Source organism: Bos indicus, chromosome 10, assembly GCF_029378745.1.
Source record: "Bos indicus isolate NIAB-ARS_2022 breed Sahiwal x Tharparkar chromosome 10, NIAB-ARS_B.indTharparkar_mat_pri_1.0, whole genome shotgun sequence".
Taxonomy (NCBI): domain Eukaryota; kingdom Metazoa; phylum Chordata; class Mammalia; order Artiodactyla; family Bovidae; genus Bos; species Bos indicus.
In genome coordinates, this window is record NC_091769.1 from 53085115 (window position 1) to 53106681 (window position 21567).

The following is a 21567-nucleotide window of genomic DNA, read 5'->3' on the forward strand; positions in this document are numbered from 1 at the left end:
AACCCAGCTTTCGAAGCACTGATTCCAGAAAAGGAAACACTAAAACCCATGTTCAACAGTCTCTCTCTCTCTCTGTCTAGTTATTTGGATTCCACTTGGGATATTCCAGTTCTTCTACAAAGTATTTAAGATAAATTAAACATTTACAGCCAAATAAAACAGTAAAACCACATACTTTAATAAGTATTTTCATTTAGCATTTTTCAATGCAAAACAGTATAACCCATATGGAGTCTATGAATTCCAATCACATTATTCAGGTTATTTTCCATTTATACCAATCTACTTCTGGAGTTAAGTACCCATAAATTTTGTGCTTGTCTATTTTTTCTAGGTTAATTCTGAGGGAAATGAACAGTTCATCATTTTTCAAAGTATGACTCTTCAGAAAAGGTATCTCTTAACCTCAGCAATTTACTACGGAATCTGGGAGCATAGCACTTAATTTTACTGTCAACTCTTTGGTCTACTTTTCAATCTCTCAGTCTCATCTTTTGAAGTTCTGGGGGATTTTTTTTGGGTTTATCTTAATTGTTGGAAAAGGCTCTAACCTTTTACCCTTTCATTGTGTAGAATGTTAATTTGGTCTAAAATTGGTACTTTGAGAGCTCTCAAAGCAAATAAATACAAGAAGAAAAATGATAATGTTTGGAGACTACTTAGTGAGGCATTCCAAGCTCTTCCAACTTTAGTAAAAGTATTATAAGTAGTTAAGGTATAGAATAACACCAAAAATAATTCTTTCTTTGTAGGAGACAAAATAAACTCCCAAGTGTGACAGTTAATGGAAAGAAGTAAAGCTACTGTGAAGGTACTGGGTATTTTAATATACTCCCATAAAATAAGATAATCTTCACTTTTCTTAAGATATAGAATTCATATATGAAAGAACTTACTTATTCTGCCAAATTATCTTTATAGTTTCAATCAAGGGTTAATGAGCAAACTTACTCTAGATGAGTCGTAAGAAGGACTTGGTTGACCACTTGTTCCCCAAGATGTCGTACCTCCTCTTTCATCCATACCTAAGGAGAGAACAAAGTACACAACATAAATTCAAGAGGATACTATGATGGGTTTTGTTTGGTACAGCAGAGACTACAATTCAGTGAGTGGTATCTGCATTTGATTGGAACTGTCTGTGTATCAATCTCTGTCTCAGAAATCTGCAGAAATAAGTCATTTAGGAGTATCTTTATCACTGCTGTATTCAATGCTCTAAAGCTTCCCTGGTGGATCAAATGGTAAAGAATCCGCCTGCAATGCAAGAGACCCAAGTTCAATCCCTGGGTTGGGAAGATCTCCTGGAGATAGGAATGGCAATTCACTTCAGTGGTCTTGCCTGGAGAATCCCATGGACAGAGGAGCCTAGAGGGCTATACTGTCCATGAGGTAGCAGAGTTGGACACGACTGAGTGACTAAGCACGCACGCACATACACACTCACACATACAGCTTTATATACACTGCAGAATTTTAGATCCAATGTAGGTCTTTGGACACTTTCAAACAAAGGATAATCTAGGTCTCTCCACCTGTGTCTGCACCCATTCTAAGAGTAGATGAAATCTCACTTTCAAAGTTTAGTACTGCCTCCATGAAAATATGAAGTCAATAAAGGTTAGAAAATGAACCAAGTTAAACAATTGTTCAAGTTAATAAACTGGTTTCTACCAAAGCACTGAGTAGAAGATATCAAACTGAATCAAGCTATATCAAACCATATCATATCAACATTAATGATATTAAAATGATGTGACAACTTATCCTAACAAAATCTCCCCGAAAATCTGATCCTAAATGAGTAGATCCATTCTCAGGGAAAGTGCAAAGGAAAACTCAATGTGAGAAGGATAAGTTACCATGAACAACCGAACAATTCACTGTTTTCCTTAATAGAACTTCTGAAGTTTTGGTGCCATTATTTTCATCTTCCAACCAACCTCCAGAAAAAGCTGAAAGAGTTGGAGATCTCTCAATCTAGCCATTTATCCCTTGTCTGTTTTGAGAACAGTCTTTCTTATCCTTGACACTTTCCCAATCCTTTCTGACCTTCTTTCTATGGTGAAATACAAATGCTTGGCTTTTTTTTGCTTCATTCTTGCATGAGAAACTCTAGATGTTACAAAGACAGCTTTTTATTAAGTTCAGAACCTCTTTTTCTTAAAAAAAAAAAAAAAAATCCTTGATGTCTTCTGTGATTTAGGTGAGAAGTGGTCTGAAGTAAGTTAAATACTACAAATTCTCCCGTAACTAGCCACAAGCCCCAAGGCTCTCTCATACGGACAAAACTGTCATTTAAGTACTAGGTGACAACAGGAAGAAAAGGAAGTCAGTACCCAAAGTGGAATACACTAATTACTAATTCATGTAATAGGACCCTACTTTATTGTTTTTATGATTCTGTACTTCCTACATCAAAAGCAGTATAGAGAAAAGATGGGTACTACTACAAATAGCACATCAGACACAATTTCAAATGAAAAAGAAGCTTTGAAAACATACAGACTACATGTAGGAGGAAAAAAAAAAGTGTCCTGTTCATTCTTGGAGAATTCTCATTAAAATTCTAGATTTAAAAAAGATTCTACAAGTTCATGTAAAGAATATTCTTGATATAAGAATACAAGAATAAAGAATACAAGAATACCATGTGAAAACACACTGTTACCATCTCTTCAGTATCCATTTATCTGTGATCTGTTTTTCAAACATTTTAGATACGGTTCCAATCAGACTCAGTCTAAGACAAAGACTACTACTGATCTATAAATTCCATTAATATAAAACTACTTATGAAATTGCATATAACTTTAGGAGAAGTTTTATTTAAAAAGATCATACTTTCCATTTGTGACTTTTTTCTATATGTGTTACGATTTTTAAAATATCATATAGCAAAAGTAAAATGTGAACGTAAATTGGTTCCTAAAAACAGGTTCTCAAATATTTGTACACCCATAACTCATAAGAGCATTATTTATAATAGCCAAAATGTGGAAGCAAGTTCAACAAAATGTGGTATATACATACAATATAATATTATTCAGTTTTTAAAAGAAAGGAAATCCTTACACATGCTATAACCTGAGGACATTGTGTTAAGTGAAATAAGCCAATCACAAAAGGACAAATACAGTTTGGTTTCACTTACATAAGATACCTAGAGCAGACAAATCCATAGAAACAGAAAACAGAATGGTGGGCCTGGAGGTGGGATGATTCTCAATGAACATTTAGAACATTTAAGACAAACTTATTTTGATGATCCTATTCTAATGAAAATAATTCATTTTATGATCCTGAACTGTCTTATATCAAACAATTAAATACGAGGGCTATGTGTTATTTTCAATACATTTATTTTTAAAAAATAGGAAAAATAGGTGCCTGCTATTGAAAATATCTCAGACAAAATGTTAAAGTCATAAGTAAGATTTTGAGAAAAACACATACTTAATTTTCATCATGTGACACTAACTACTTACTCAACATATAAGAAGAGCAAAGATTAAACAAAATGGTAATTAATTAAGCCACAAACTAATGAGTACTACATACCAGTGATACTAAACATGTAGGGGACTCAAAAGATGCTATAGAATTTAAAGGATTGACTAGGGTTTAAACTTAGAGCTCTGTAGCTTTATTGTTAAATGTATCCAGACTCTGAGTAGAAGAAGGTCGTGGCTGGCACTGACAAAGCAAGAGTCATCCTTTAGCACAATGACTCCTTTCTGCTGAAGACAACAGTTGTACAAACTGAAATATAACAGGAATAATAAACTTTCCAAAGCATCAGCCATAAGACCAAGGTAACCAGGAACAAAGAAATTAAACACAGAAAACAAACAATAGAGAAATTGATCACAATTTGAAAAATTATTTATCAACAAGAAAATACACCATAGTTGCAATACAGTAATTAGAAGGGAAACATTTCTATTAAGATATGCCTGAACCACCATTGCCATGTATTTTTCTTTCCTTCCTATTTCTAGCCTACACATGCCAATTCAACAAATTCTGATATGTTAGTGCCTCAATGGACAGATTAAAATGGTAGATCCAACAGAAAATTTAGCAATAATTAAGGAGAAACACTTCTGAGTTTTGCTTAACTTTCTAATTAACTTATTCTATTTCTATTCAACAAAATTAAAAAGATTAACCAATAACTTAACTAATGCAGAGATTTAAATGACCCTTTTCTTTTTTTTTATCTTTTATATACAGAATCTAAGTACCTGCTTTTCTGAATGGAACCAATTAAAATCCAAAATATATTTTGACTTCATGTGTCTCAATATAAAAGGCATACTATTTTATTTAGTATTTTCCAGTAAAGAGCAAACATTACATTTTAGACCCAGTATCTAAAAATACTGGTTTGTGAATTAAATGAAACAATCTGCTTCCTTCTTTTGTAAAACATTCAATACAAAAAATAATTGAAAGCAAATCATAAATTACTATACATACAGGCACTTCCCTAAGAAGTGGGCCTGGGCCTTCTGGCCTGGGAACGTGAAGAAGGAATAAAAGGTGTAACCAAAGTTTTGAGATGTCAGAGAGCAAGACTCATAAGGAGAAAGTAAAACATCTAGTGTTAATTTCTTTCCTATGAAGGATTCAGATACTAGTCTGCTTGCTTCTTCTCCACTCCACCACCATTTTCGACTGAAAGTATCCCCTTTCTTGAGTCAATATAAACTTATGTCAACAGCTTCTATCCCACTCCTTTCATTTGCCTAGCACAGAGTATTAAAGACTTCTCTAGGTTTTTAACAATGAGCAAAAACTGGAAACGAGTTTTTTTAAATTAGTGACTTGTTTTATACCTTATATGCCTGTTTCCCATCCCATCTGGGCCCCCAGAGGCTCAAACAGTACATAGTTTGTGTATATAATGCATTATTCAAGGCTTAGTGAGGCTCAGACAAGAAATGCCTGGAGGTAAAAGAGGTGAATGACAAGTAGAGCTGCTGACCAGCTCCTTCTCTCCCACCTGCCACCACCAGACCTACACCACCTAGACTCTGCCACCCTAGACTACAAGGAGGGTAAAGGGAGAAACAGGTCTAGACCTGGAAAAGATTTCAGGTACTGGTGGGGAGTCTAGTGAGCAGAGGACTGAAAGGGAAAGGAGTGCAATACAAAGAATATCCCTGCAGCAAAGCTATAAGAAGGCAACACAGCCACTTGGCCTGGTATTATGCCAGAGAGCTAATCCTTGTGGAAAAGGGACATATATAAAGTTGGGAGGAAGGGCACAGGGGATGACTGTATACTTTTCTGTCTCCGTCACACACACACAGAGCTTTAGTAGCCTTGAAATCAAGTTTTTATTCTAGCAAATAAAATGTACTTCAAAAATACCAAATGCCAACACTGTTATAAATAAGGAAAAGATAATATACTTTTGTAGGATTGCCATCTGCTATAGGGTGATTCAATAGATGATCTGATAAAAGAAACCTGACTAGAGATAGCTATGTCAGATAACCGAAGCCATGGATGCATCTGTTCAGTAGTTTCTTCACTCAATTTTATCTGCAGAGTAATGATATTCCTTTAGATGAGACTCAAAGGCTGCAATCAAATGTAAAATAATATACACTTAAAAACCTACCATCATTTTTCATTATATTTTTTCAAATTTTAGATACTTGTGAAGTAAATCTACTGATATGCTTGTCCAGAAACTGTGAAACAGAAACAACTAGAATATAAAAGCAAATCCTTTGATTTTATGCTACAAATGCATGAAAAACAAATAAGATAGAAAAGCTATGGAAATGTAGAAATTGTAAAGATATTTAGAGAAGACCTTCTGCTTCACAGGCATACACATGGCTTACAGAAGCTTTTATTTTACTAATAAAAACTTAAGCTTCTGTACAATGAATTGTCAAATTAGAAAGTTTGATTCTTTTTAAAGTATGCAAGAGGGCTTTCCCTGGTGGCTCAGTGGTAAAAAATTCACCCACCAATGCAGGAGACATGGGTTTGATCTTTGATTCAGGAAGATCCCACAGGCCAAGGAGCAATTAAGCCCATAAGCCACAACTATTGAGCCTGTGCTCCAGGCTGTGCTGGAGAGCTCTGAACCTTCCTGTGCTCCAGAGCGCAGGAATTGCAACTACTGTGCCCATTCGCCACAACTACTGAAGCCTGTGTGCTCTAGAGCCTGTGCTCCACAATAAGAGAAGCCACTGCAATGAGAAGCTGGTGCACTACAGTTAGAGTAGCCTCTACTTGCTGGAACTAGAGAAAAGCCCATGCAGCAACGAAGACCCAAGCACAGCCAAAAATTAATAAAACATGCAAGAAAATAAGATCAGTAAAAAGATTTGAAGGAATGATCTTTTTAGCTCATCTTTAAAATTTAATCAGAATTTTTGTTTGGTATTGATGAGAACAAAGATTTACAAGTAGGGATATTCTAGTGCCAAAGTACACTGCTACTGCTGCTAAGTCACTTCAGTCGTGTCCGACTCTGTGTGACCCCATAGATGGCAGCCCACCAGGCTCCCCCGTCCCTGGGATTCTCCAGGCAAGAACACTGGAGTGGGTTGCCATTTCCTTCTCCAATGCATGAAAGTGAAAAGTGACAGTGAAGTTGCTCAGTCGTGTCCAACTCTTCACGACCCCTTGGACTGCAGCCAACCAGGCTCTTCCATCCATGGGATTTTCCAGGCAAGAGTACTGGAGTGGGTTGCCATTGCCTTCAAAGATAATTAAGCATGACTGATTTCAATAAAATGACTTATTTTGAAAATAACTTCCAAATAGTGATTTTTGCTATGCTATTTTTACTAGCCACATCATTCTATATAAATATCCTGTAAATATACAATTAAACAGGACATTAACAGCGATTTAATCAATGACGTAAGAGTAGATCAAAAGGAAAAAGGGAGACGATCAAAAGGCAGATCTATCTGTTTAGGAAAAATAAAAAACTGCCTAATGCCCAGGGAGCCCAAAAAAATAAAGTCTGACAGTGTTTCCACTGTTTGCCCATCTATTTCCCATGAAGTGATGGGACCACTGCAGATGGTGACTACAGCCATGAAATTAAAAGACGCTTACTCCTTGGAAGGAAAGTGATGACCAACCTAGATAGCATATTCAAAAGCAGAGACATTACTTTGCCAACAAAGGTCCGTCTAGTCAAGGCTATGGTTTTTCCAGTGGTCATGTATGGATGTGAGAGTCGGACTGTGAAGAAAGCTGAGTGCCGAAGAATTGATGCTTTTGAACTGTGGTGTTGGAGAAGACTCTTGAGAGTCCCTTGGACTGCAAGGAGATCCAACCAGTCCATTCTAAAGGAGATCAGTCCTGGGATTTCTTTGGAAGGAATGATGCTAAAGCTGAAACTCCAGTACTTTGGCCACCTCATGCAAAGAACTGACTCATTGGAAATGATCTGATGCTGGGAGAGATTGGGGGCAGGAGGAGAAGGGGACGACAGAGGATGAGATGGCTGGATGGCATCACTGACTCGATGGACGGACAGGGAGGCCTGGCGTGCTGCGATTCATGGGGTCGCAAAGAGTCGGACACGACTGAGTGACTGAACTGAACTGAATGCCCAGGGAGTGAAAGAAACTTCAGTTTTCCGGGAGCAAGCAGGTATTTTGTACCACCTTTAGAACTATCTAGTGACGTGGTATACTGAGGATTTGCTCTGATTGTCTGAAGAGCCATTCTAACCCTGACAAAGATCATGAGCCATCTCCAAACCTCCTCTCAACTAGCTGGCTGTCAAATTTCTGGAAACAAGGCCCTCTCAGTGCATCTGAGAAGCAACTGTGGTACTCCTCTGTAGTCTCAACAATGAAGCCCTGCACCTAAACAACAATAACAGATATTTTCTTCCATAGAGGCACAAAAGAAGTATACTCAAAAAATGCCAAATGCTTCTTCTCCAACTCTGGATAAGTCTCAGCCAAAAATGTCCCTATCAGTTCCTCAACGATACAATCCCATTAGATTTACCTTGTAAACGGTTCCAAAATCTGACTCACTATTTTTAACATGATCATCTTAGTCTGAGTCACCATCATCTCTACCTGTATCACCGCAACAGTGTCTTGAAAAGTCCCCCTGCTTCTTGGCCCTGCAACAGTGTGTATTCTCTACACAGGAACTAGAACAACCTTTTCAATACAACTCAAATTCTGTCAATCCTATGTTCAAAACCTACTCATCTCATTCAGTATTAAATCCACTGGTCAACAATGTTTCATGGTTTCCACCTCCCACCTCTCTGACTTCATCTCTTACTATTCATTCTCTTAGATCACTCTTTTTCTTCAACTACATGGATCCCTGTTTTTGCTCAAATACACCAAGCATGCTCTCTCCTTTGGGCCTTGCCACTTGCTCTGTCCTCTTCATAAAATGCTTCCCCAGATATCTGAATGGTCTGTTCCCTGAATTTCCTTCAGGTCTCTCTGTTCAAATGTCATTATTATGGAGGGACATTACAATCTGGGTTTTTTCCCCCAGTACACTGACAGCTCCATGAAAACAAAGGAGTAGTCTATTTTATTCAGTGTTTCATGTTTGGTGCCTGGAACAATGCCTGACACACAGTAATCACTAACAAACATTTGTGGAAGAAATAAATGTATCAAGTACAACAATCAGTTTCATAAAAGTGGGGGTGAAGCTGGTTCCCTATTTATTAGCTTATCATTCTTAATTAGACAATAATAAAAACCAATACTCTAAATATTTATATTGAACAGTAGTTTGAAAATAACAGTAAGAATCAATTAGGCTGTAAATGACTCTATGAACTAGACAGCAACTAACCCCAAAGAACAAAAATTATTTTAAAAGTTATAGAGAAACCTAAATTCTCATTAGGCTTGGTACTAAACAACACACAGACATTAAATATCATAGCTCTGAAATGAACTTATCACATGTCCTTTGAAAAATCATTTTGTATTCACTATAGCACTGCCTAAAATATATTGTTACAAAAGGAAGTCTAAATAAAAACTATTCCCAGAAGTTTCATAGTCAGCATGATGTTGAGACATTTACAAATGTGGTTAGAAGTGTAGTGATTCTCTTAAATTAGCTAACACATCTTTCATATTCCCTTAACCAGTAACTCACTGTATTAATTTCTACCTTGGCAATATTTTGAGTAACTATCCCTTGTTCTCACATATACAGTGCTCTGGTTCAGATCCTATATACTGCCTATTCTCCTATTATGTTCCATTCCAATCCACAGTTAACACTGCCAGCACACTTACCTTGCTATAAACATAAGCTGGATCACATCCATTCACTTTCCAAATATGATCCTCCATTGCCTCAGAAATAACACTCACACTCCTGAGTATGGCATACTTCAAAGAGGCCTCAATTTCCCTTTTGCAGCTTCTGTACATACTATATCCCTCAGAAAACTCAATTCTCCAGCCTCACCAAGACGTTAATCACTCCCCAAGTATACCATAACTTGTCACACATTCATTTTCTACTCCTGTTGTTCCCTAGTTCTAGAATACTCTGTTACCTTTTCTCTCACCTATTGAATTTCTAATTCTGAATCAGTCTAAGATAAAATGTCCCCTCCTCTGAGAAGTATTTTCCATCAACTAAGTCAAAATTAATCACACTTCTTCAGAAAACAAATTGTACTTATTTTGTCTTCAACATTGATAGCCGTTTTTCATGAATATCCTACCAATAAAACTTTGAAACAGGAACATACCTTGCTCATCTCTATGTACTTCTGGTACTTTGCAGAAGTGTGGCAATTTGCATTCAAATGTCTGCTGCTGCTGCCGCCGCTGCGTCGCTTCAGTCCTGTCCGACTCTGTGCGACCCCATAGACGGCAGCCCACCAGGCTCCCCCGTCCCTGGGATTCTCCAGGCAAGAACACTGGAGTGGGTTACCATTTCTTTCTCCAATGCATGAAAGTGAAAAGTGAAAGTGAAGTCGCTCAGTCGTGTCCGACTCTTCGCGACGCCATAGACGGCAGCCCACCAGGCTCCCCCGTCCCTGGGATTCTCCAGGCGAGAACACTGGAGTGGGTTGCCATTTCCTTCTCCAATGCATGCAAGTGAAAAGTGAAAGGGAAATCGCTCAGTCGTGTCCGACTCTTTGCAACCCCATGGACTGCAGCCCACCAGGCTCCTCTGCCCATGGGATTTTCAAGGCAAGAGTACTGGAGTGGGGTGCCATCACCTTCTCCGATTCAAATGTCTACTAAGTGGTTAAGGAATATATAAAATCAGAGTGTTCACGTGACAGTCTGTCATCAAGAATTCAGTAACTAAAGATGGGTTAAAAAAATTCAATATAGAAGAGGGACGTGTAAGAATCTAAGTAGCTCTTCAAGAATTACTAAAATAATATTATTTTTAAAGTATTATTTTTTAAAGCAGACTGCAAATATGCTAGAAGTAATCTCAAAACTGAACAAGTGAGTTCAGCTTTCAACATGATACACTAAGCTCCTACAGACAGCTACTATAAATTCCCAGAAAAAATGTAAAAATTAAACAAACTACCTAAAGGCTCCACCTTAAGAGTAAACCTAACAGGTCTACCAAGAGAATGAACAAAACTTGGCTGCTTTTTGGATGGAAATATAAACTTGGAAGAAGAGACCAGAATGAATTTTTCCTTTTAACAGCTTTTGTATGAGTTTCCCTAAAATTCAGTTCAGGTGAGTTTCCCATTTTAAAGCTTTATACTGGAGGCAAGCAGCAGCCACAACCTGCAGGAACTAAAATTTCAACAGAAAACTCACTACCTTTCTGAATAGAAGGAAAAGAGGACAGAACAGGACAAACATAATCACCAGGAAATAACGAAAGACTCCCAGAAAAGATGAGGCCCAAATCATGGGCACGTCTCTGCTCAACTCTTTGGCTGAGTCCTAATGTACACATCCATAGGGTACTTTGCAGCTGAGGCTAAAAGAATCAAATCAAAAAGCAGCTGCCAATCTCACGCAAGATAAAGAGTTTTCACTATGAGAGTCTAATCCAATTAATGGCTATAAAACAAAGAAATCAAAACTCCTTGGAAGAGCATGAAAGAAACCAATATTTCCACAAATAACATTCATAATATCTATACAACAAGCCAAAATTCCTTGACAATGACATGTGACTCAATCTCAAAGAAAAAGATAATGAACAGAGGCCAACTTCAAAATGACCCAGATACTGAAATTTTCAGACAAGGAAATTAAATCAAATAACTATACCCAGTGAAATAAAGGACATATGCTCTTAATGAATGAAGAGACTGGAAATCTCAGAAAACACATACAAAAAAAATTAAAAGTTTAGAAATAAAGATTACAATATCTGAAATCTTTAAAAACAATTTCTGGATGGGTTTAAGAAAGGGAACAGGTGATAGAAGCAAGGTCCGATGCTGTAAAGAGCAATACTGCATAGGAACCTGGAATGTTAGGTCCATAAATCAAGGCAAACTGGAAGCTGTCAAACGGGAGATGGCAAGAGTGAACGTCGACATTCTAGACACACTAAAATGGACTGGAATGGGTGAATTTAACTCAGATGACCATTATATCTACTACTGTAGGCAGGAATCCCTTAGAAGAAATGGTGTAGCCATCATGGTCAACAAAAGAGTCCGAAATGCACTACTTGGATGCAATCTCAAAAACGACAGAATGATCTCTGTTCATTTCCAAGGAAAACCGTTCAATGTCACGGTGATCCACGCCTATGCCCCACCAGTAATGCTGAAGAAGCTGAACGGTTCTATGAAGACCTGCAAGACCTTTTAGAACTAACACCCAAAAAAGACGTCCTTTTCATTATAGGGGAATGGAATGCAAAAGTAGGAAGTCAAGAAACACCTGGAGTAACAGGCAAATTTGGCCATGGACTACGGAATGAAGCAGGGCAAAGGCTAACAGAGTTTTGCCAAGAGAACGCACTGGTCATAGGAAACATCCTCTTCCAACAACACAAGAGAAGACTACACATGGACATCACCAGATGGTCAACACCAAAATCAGACTGATTATATTCTTTGCAGCCAAAGATGGAGAAGTTCTATACAGTCAGCAAAAACAAGGCCGGGAGCTGACTGTGGCTCAGATCATGAACTCCTTATTGCCAAATTCAGACTTAAATTGAAGAAAGTAGGGAAAACCACTAGACCATCAGGTATGACCTAAATCAAATCCCTTATGATTACACAGTGGAAGTGAGAAATAGATTTAAGGGCCTAGATCTGATAGAGAGAGTGCCTGATGAACTACGGAATGAGGTTCATGACATTATACAGGAGACAGGGATCAAGACCATCCCCATGGAAAAGAAATGCAAAAAAGAAAATGGCTGTCTGGGGAGGCCTTACAAATAGCTGTGAAAAGAAGAGAAGCAAAAAGCAAAGGAGAAAAGGAAAGATATATCCATCTGAATGCAGAGTTCCAAAGAATAGCAAAGAGAGATAAGAAAGCCTTCCTCAGCAATCAATGCAAAGAAATAGAGGAAAACAACAGAATGGGAAAGACTAGAGATCTCTTCAAGAAAATTAGAGATACCAAGGGAACATTTCATGCAAAGATGGGCTCGATAAAGGACAGAAATGGTAGGGATCTGACAGAAGCAGAAGATATTAAGAAGAGGTGGCAAGAATACACAGAAGAACTGTACAAAAAAGATCTTCACGACCCAGATAATCACGATGGTGTGATCACTCACCTAGAGCCAGACATCCTGGAATGTGAAGTCAAGTGGGCCTTAGGAAGCATCACTACAAACAAAGTTAGTGGAGGTGATGGAATTCCAGTTGAGCTATTTCAAATCCTGAAAGATGATGCTGTGAAAGTGTTGCACTCAATATGCCAGCAAATTTGGAAAACGCAGCAGTGGCCACAGGACTGGAAAAGGTCAGTTTTCGTTCCAATCCCAAAGAAAGGCAATGCCAAAGAATGCTCAAACTACCACACAATTGCACTCATCTCACATTCTAGTAAAGTAATGCTCAAAATTCTCCAAGCCAGGCTTCAGCAATATGTGAACCGTGAACTTCCTGATGTTCAAACTGGTTTTAGAAAAGGCAGAGGAACCAGAGATCAAATCGCCAACATCCGCTGGATCATCAAAAAAGCAAGAGAGTTCCAGAAAAACATCTATTTCTGCTTTATTGACTATGCCAAAGCCTTTGACTGTGTGGATCACAACAAACTGGAAAATTCTGAAAGAGATGAGAATACCAGACCACCTGACCTGCCTCTTGAGAAACCTATATGCAGGTCAGGAAGCAACAGTTAGAACTGGACATGGAACAACAGACTGGTTCCAAATAGGAAAAGAAGAACGTCAAGGCTGTATATTGTTACCCTGCTTATTTAACATACATGCAGAGCACATCATGAGAAACGCTGGGCTGGAAGAAGCACAAGCTGGAATCAAGACTGCCAGGAGAAATATCAATAACCTCAGATATGCAGATGATACAACCCTTATGGCAGAAAGTGAAGAGGAACTAAAGAGCCTCTTGATGAAAGTGAAAGAGCAGAGTGAAAAAGTTGGCTTAAAGCTCAACATTCAGAAAACTAAGATCATGGCATCTGGTCCCATTACTTCATGGAAAACAGATGGGGAAACAGTGTCAGACTTCATTTTTGGGGGCTCCAAAATCACTGCAGATGGTGAGTGCAGCCATGAAATTAAAAGATGCTTACTCCTTGGAAGGAAAGTTATGACCAACCTAGATAGCATATTAAAAAGCAGAGGCATTACTTTGCCAACAAAGGTCCATGTAGTCTAGGCTATCGTTTTTTCCAGTGATCATGTTTGGGTGTGAGAGTTGGACTGTGAAGAAAGCTGAGTGCCGAAGAATTGATGCTTTTAAACTGTGGTGCTGGAGAAGACTCTTGTGAGTCCCTTGGACTGCAAGGAGATGCAAGCAGTCCATCCTAAACGAGACCAGTCCTGGGTGTTCATTGGAAGGACTGATGCTGAAGCTGAAACTCCAATATTTGGCCACCTGATGTGAAGAGCCGACTCACTGGAGAAGACCCTGATGCTGGAAGGGATTGCGGGCAGGAGGAGAAGGGGACAACAGAGCATGAGATGTCTGGATGGCATTACCAAGTCGATGCACATGAGTTTGGGTGAACTCCAGGAGTTGGTGATGGACAGGGAGGCCTGGTGTGCTGCGATTCATGGGGTCGCAAAGAGTCGGACACAACTGAGTGACTGAACTGAACTGAAGAAAGGAATGGACAGAGTAAAGCATGAATGAATCCAATGACAGATCAATAAAAATAATTCAATTTAACAAAAAGAGAAAAAATTAAAAGAAAATAAACTGGCCCTTCGAGACCTAAAGGAAGATACTAAAAAGTCTAACATAGGTGTTACGAGAGAACAAAGAGAAAAGGATAGAAAATATTTTGAAGAAATAATGGCCAAAAAATCCACAAATGTGGTAAAAAGTCAAAGTGCTCAGTCATGTCTGACTCTGCGACCCCATGGACTATACAGTCCATGGAATTCTCCAGGCCACAATACTGTAGTGGGTAGCCTTTTCCTTCTCCAGGGGATGTTCCCAACCCAGCGATTGAACCCAGGTCTCCTGCATTGTAGGCAGATTCTTTACCTCCTAGAGAAAAGGGTAGAAAATATTTTGAAGAAATAATGGCCAAAAAATCCACAAATGTAGTAAGAGACACATATTTATCAATTAAGGATCATGAATACCCTAGTAAACCCACACAGGATAAATATTAAGAAAACCATGTGCAGGCATACCATAGTCAAATTTTTTTTTTTTAATTTTATTTTTAAACTTTACAATATTGTATTAGTTTTGCCAAATATCAAAATGAATCTGCCACAGGTATACATGTGTTCCCCATCCTGAACCCTCCTCCCTTCTCCCTCCCCATACCATCCCTCTGGGTCGACCCAGTGCACAAGCCCCAAGCATCCAGTATCGTGCATTGAACCTGGACTGGCAACTCGTTTCATACATGATATTATACATGTTTCAATGCCATTCTCCCAAATCTTCCCATCCTCTCCCTCTCCAACAGAGTCCATAAGACTGATCTATACATCAGTGTCTCTTTTGCTGTCTCGTACACAGGGTTATTGTTACCATCTTTCTAAATTCCATATATATGTGTTAGTATACTGTATTGGTGTTTTTCTTTCTGGCTTACTTCACTCTGTATAATAGGCTCCAGTTTCATCCACCTCAAAAATACAGAGAAAACCTTTAAAGTGGACAGGAAAAAACACACACATTACATACACAAGAACAATTCAAATATGGCAGACTTGCTTTTAGAAACTATGAATGTCAGCACGTGTGGAAACACGTCTTGAAAGTAGTGAAGCACAGAGATCTCAGCCAGAATAAAAATATCATTCAAGGGCCATCATTACAAAATCTACACACAATAAATGTTGGAGAGGATGTGGAGAAAAGGGAACCCTCTTGCACTGTTGGTAGGAATGTAAACTTACACAGCCACTGTGGAAAACAGTATGGAGATTCTTTAAAACACTAGGACTAAAACTACCATATGACCCAACAACCCATACTGGGCATATATCCTAAGAAAACCATGACTGCAAGAGACGCATGTCTCACTATTCACTTTTTAAAATAGCTAGGATATGGAAGGAACCTAGATGTCCATGGACAGATGAATGGATACAAATACTGTGGTACATACATACAATGGAGTATTAATCAGCTATAAAAAAGCACACATTTGAGTCACTCTTAATGAGGTAGATGAACCTAGAACCTACTGTATAGAGTGAAGTCAGAAAGAGGAAGACAAATATTGTATATTAATGCATGTGTATGGAATCTAGAAAGATGGTACTGATGAACCTATATGCAGGGCAGCAGTGGAGACACAGACAGCATGGAGGGCGGGGGGAGGCAAATTGAGAGGGTAGCAAGGAAACATATACAGTACCGTGTGTAAAACAGATAGCCAGTGGGAATTTGCTACATGACACAGGGAGGTCAATCCAGTGCTCCGTGACAACCTAGAGGAATGGGATGGGGTGGGGGATGGGAGGGAGGTTCAAGAGGGAGGGGACATGTCAACCTTTGGTTGATTTGTGTTGATGTATGACAGAAACCAACACAATATCATAAAGGAATTATACTCCAATAAAAAAAATTTTTAAGATCATTCAAAAATAAATATGGGCACTTCCCTGGTGGTCCAGTGGAGAAGGCAATGAATGACAACCCACTCCACCACTCTTGCCTGGAAAATCCAATGGACGGAGGAGCCTGGTTGGCTGCGGTCCATGGGGTCGCTAAGAGTCGGACACGACTGAGCGTTTCACTTTTCACTTTCATGCATTGGAAAAGGAAATGGCAACCCACTCAAGTGTTCTTGCCTGGAGAATCCCAGGGATGGGGGAGCCTAGTGGGCTGCTGTCTATGGGGTCACAAAGAGTCGGACATGACTGAAGTGATTTAGCAGCAGCAGCAGCTGGTGGTGGTCCAGTGACTAAGACCCTATGCTCCCAAAGCAGGGGACCCAGGTACAATCCCTGGTCAGGGAACTAGATCTTACATGCCACAAGTAAAGACTTGGATCTACAGCTAAGATACAGTACAGTCAAATAAATAAAAATATTACAAAAAAAAATAGAGATGAAAAATATTTTCAAATAAAATAAAATTAAGAATTTGTTACCAGCAAAATTTCAGTATAATAAATACTGAAACAAGTTCTTCAAAGCTGAAGGAAATGTTACCAGAGAGGAACTTGGGTCTTGGGGAAGGAAAAAAGAACATCAGAAATACTAAGAAAACTTTTTTTTTCTTTTTAACTATTTTAAAAGTTGTTTATATAAAAATTGCAATATTCTCTCAAAGGGGTTACAATGTATTTAGCTGTAACACATATGACAAATATAGCATTAAAAAAGGCAGGACTGGGGGTACCTATAAAGTTACAAGATTTCTACATTTTTTGTGAAGTGGTATAATATTAACTCTAAATAGACTGAGAGAAGTCACTGACATATACAACCTGAGAGAAAATACCAAATTGGGGGCTGGGGAGGAAGCAGAGGCATCACTAAAAAGCCAATCAATAAATTAAAATGGAGTCTTAAGAAATAGTCAAATCCAAAGAAACAAATACAGTTGAATAAAATATAGGAAGAAAAAAAATCACCAACAAATAAATTAGAAGACCTTAATCTAAGCATACAATAAACCATTCCATTTTTGTCTGAGCAAAAAGATAGAGAAGCAATCCAACAGATAACCACTCCTTTCAAGGAGAACACACCTTGTTGCTCCATGAGCTCATAAAGTTCACACTGTTGCTCTTCTTCAACAAGACAATTGTATTTGGGTTTGGTGTGGGAAAAGGAAGATGAAAATATCACACTGTCCTTGCACATTAAACAAAAAATACATAGTACCATACCACTGTGAAAACTGCATTCAGAGGTTTTTTTGTTTGTTTTTACAGTGCCCATCAGGATCATAAGTCAGTACCAATAAAGCAGCTTCTGCTTAACCATCAAGTACATTTTGGTGGATTTTTGCTGATTATATAACACAATTTGCTATTTAAAAACAGCTGTGTGAGCAATTACTATTCTTAATTCCACAAACAATTCTATTCATTTCCTGTAATGAAGCCTGTGGACTCCCTGCGTTTAAGTTTTAGATCATTAATTCCTGTAATGGCAACACATTCTGCCTCTCTCAAAGGAACGCTGTAAGAATATTTCCATCACATTTACCTCATGTTTTAAAATCTCTTCCTCATATACTGTTAAAACTACCACTCACTTCTTTCTAAACTCACAAAACAAACATTTATATTGACTACCTTCACTCCTTGCAATTTATGTACTTATTAATGAATCTCTTACTAAAGAGATTCTTCATAAACCAAAGAAGCAAAACCCAATGTCAGTCACCAAGAACGCTCTCAGTAAACATTTGTTTACAGGATAAAATGGAACTCTTTCATGTCATCAAAAGTTATCCTAATTATAAAGCATAAAGGCCCCTTCTTGGTCATTTCTTAGATGTCTATTGCAGATGTCCTATAAATTGCCAGACACTAAATATTTTACATTTTTGGGTCATACACTCTATTTACCAACTATTCAACTCTACTTCTATAGCACAAAAAGGCCAGGAGATACGCAAATAAATCAAAGTAACTGTGTTCCAATAAAACTTTACAAAAACACGTGATGAACCACAGGCCAAATTTTGTCTATTCTGCGGCATCCAATCCTTTTAACTAACCACCTTGCTCTCTGGGATTTACTGACATTAATCTTTGGGCCCCATGTCTGTATGTTAACACTTCCCTTTCTGTGTAAAAAACTGAAAGTACCTGCTCTTCATTCCAAATCTTATTTTACGCTCTACCCCTTCAACTGTTCATGCAGTTTAATGATTTTTGACTCTTCTATCTGAATGATCAGTTTCCAAACATACACTTTCAGCTTTAAGCTCATTTCTGCATTTTGCGTCTTGAATCATCAAATTCCTTACATGCCTCTGGACGCTAATTATTAGTATTTCTAATACTACAGGCAGTACTATAATAGTGCAGGTCAATTAGACTTGCACACTGGCACCGTCTTTGACTCTCCCTTCTCTCCACTATTCTGTCCCCACACTGGATACTCCCCATGTGTCTCCTGAAGCAGCCCTTCCATTCCTACCACCACCGTTCCATTCCAAGTTCTTTATGATATCCTATTTAGACTTTTTTGCTAGAATCTCTCTGAATCCCCCTAAAATACTACTTCGAAATATTTAACCTACTTATAATAGTCTGCCAGTGTAATCTTCCTGAAGCTATCCTTCAAAGCAGATTACCTTCAGATTCAAAAAGTAAATACTTCCAGTGGCCTACCACTAACAGAGTAAATCCCAAATTCTTTAACCTGAAACTGAGTATTTACTCCTCTTTTCCCCAAATGCCTAGGCTTTGTGCTAGGTTTTTTCCCTCCTATGTTTAAACCATTTGAGAACAGTTAAAATTGCCTTACCACTTTCAACCCTAATAATAAAAAACACTAATTTCCTACTATGGCATATAGAGTGTCAAGGTCTAATGAGGATTCTAGGCACTGCCGATAGATGCACAAGACACAGAAATCCTGCCCTCAAGCAGCTGTCATTCAGTGTTTTGCATACAAACTCTTAACTGTAACCATGGGTCATATTCACTGTGGTGGTGGTATAGTCCTAAATTGTGTATGACCCCTGCCATCCCATGGACTGTAGCCCTCCAGACTCCTCTGTCCACAGGATTTTCCAGGCAAGAATACTGGAGTGGGTTGCCATTTCCTTCTCCAGGGGATCTTCCCAACCCAGGGATCAAACCCAGGTGTCCTGCACTGTAGGCAGATTCTTTACTGACTGAGCTACCAGGGAAGCCCTGAACACGTAGTATTCATGAACATTTACTGCTCTTACTATCCCTCTCAGCACTTCTATCTCCTCTACACTTAATTCTTACTGATTTTATGCTCACTTTAAATTCTACCTCTGCTGTAAATCATGACCAAACTCCTTAATCCTTATTAGGTCCTCTATTTAATACTTATCATATTTATAAATCTATATCACACAGCATGGAAGTTACATTGTTCTTAAGTGAACATCATCTAACATGTGGTCTCAAACTAATTTAGGACCAAAGGCCACATTCACTTCTCATTCTGTTTCACCTACAGTGCTAAATACACAGGAGACAATGAAAAACATCTTGTACGCAAACTGACACTGTTAACTAAATATATGGACAGGTTTTCTAGTAGCAGCTACAGCTGTTTATTTACCTACTTACACTTACTTTTCCCAGTCCCACTGATGAACAGTATGAATTTACAAAAGGGCATTCATAAATGATACAACTGATGACCAAAGCACAGAACAAAACTAACCATATCAAGAAGACACTCAAATGAAACAGCTGAAATGCTCTAAGTGCTCTAAAAGAATGAGCTAAAACTCTCTTGTTCATATTCACATGTATTTATTGCAGTAACATGTAAGTAAAAATTACTGCCACGTAAAGATTTCTAAATTTCAAACTCTCATAATTAGTGTCCAGCAATTAAAAAATTGAATTTAAGTATTCTAAAAACATTTACAACTTACAAGGATGAATAATTACATCAAAACACTCCCCCGCTATTCAACTTTTAGGGCTATTAAACTAGTTGAAAAAGTTGAACGTTGCTGATGTAAATAAAGCATAACACTCTTCTTAAATTGAAGCAGAGCTGACTTACAATACTGTGTCAGTCTCAGGTGGACAGCAAAGTGACTGTTACACATATGCATTTTTCAGATTATTTTCCATTATAGGTTATTGCAAGATACTAAATATAGTTCCCTGGGCTATAAGTAAATCCTGTTGTTGATCTATTTAATATGTAGTGATCTATTTAATGTTGTGTTCATTTAGTGATCAATAGGTTGTTGATCTATTTAATAATAGATACATACTATTACCTATTAACCCCATACCCTTAATTTATCCTTCCTCCCACCCTTTCCCTTTTAGTAACCATGTTTTCATTATCTGTGAGTCTATTTCTGTCTTGTAAATAAGTTTATTTGTATTATTTTTTAGATTCCATATATAAGTGATAACATATAATATTTGTCTTTCTCTGTGTGACTTCACTTAGCATAATAATCTCCAGGGCCATCCATATTGTTGCAAATGGCAATAAGTTTTTTCTATGGCTGAGTAATATTCTATTTTATATACAGTTGCCCATCAGGGCAATTAATTATATCTCAAGTTCCCCCCCCACCCCATTTCATTGTTGTTCCTTCTTTTATGTCTTTGTTGTAGAAAATCTTTTCTGGTAGGTTCTATTCTTTTTAATTGATGATTTTTCTGCAGATATTTGTGATTTTGGTATGTCTGTGAGCAGAGGTAAGCTCACGGTCTTTCCACTCTGCCATCTTGGCCCTGCCATGGTATCACTCTTGAAGTCTCTAACTCAGAGTCCTTTTAGTTTAAAAATAGAGAACTGCTTATTAAAGTTATTAGAAATTATTATTAAAGATAATTATTAAAATTATCTTAGAAATTTAAAACATACACTAAAAAAATCTCAGTTATATAACAATATAATCTGGACAGGAAATAAGATCTGCACCCTAAATTTTACATATTGCCTGAGGGCATGGAAAAACATACAAAACTGTATCTTTAAATACAGAACTTTGCAAAACTGGAAGTTTCTTAAAAGGTAAACATATATGTATCTTTTGACACAATAACACTATTCCTAGGTACTTTTCCAAGATAAAGTGAGAAAAAAAGTACAGTATTTTACATGAATATTAAGGACGATATTTAGAAGAGCTAAAACTGGAAATAATCCAGGTGACAATCAATAAAAAAGATGAACAAACTGTGATTTATTTCTTCAGTGCAATACCACTCAACAATACACACACAAAAATAGACTAGTAGTACATGCATGACATGCATAAATTTTTTAAACATTATGCCTAACAAAAGATATCAGCTATAAAAGACT

At 37.7% G+C, this 21567-nt stretch overlaps 1 protein-coding gene across 7 annotated transcripts in view; it reads right to left on the reverse strand.

Moving 5' to 3' along the window:
• The window catches only part of TCF12 (transcription factor 12), a 393181-nt gene that overhangs the window by 243926 nt on the left and 127688 nt on the right, over positions 1-21567 (reverse strand). For all 7 annotated transcript variants that reach the window (XM_070796676.1, XM_070796678.1, XM_019968768.2 and 4 more), the window contains one exon: positions 952-1025. In XM_070796676.1, coding sequence (XP_070652777.1) covers positions 952-1025 — 74 coding nt within the window. The remainder of the gene's footprint in view (positions 1-951; positions 1026-21567) is intronic.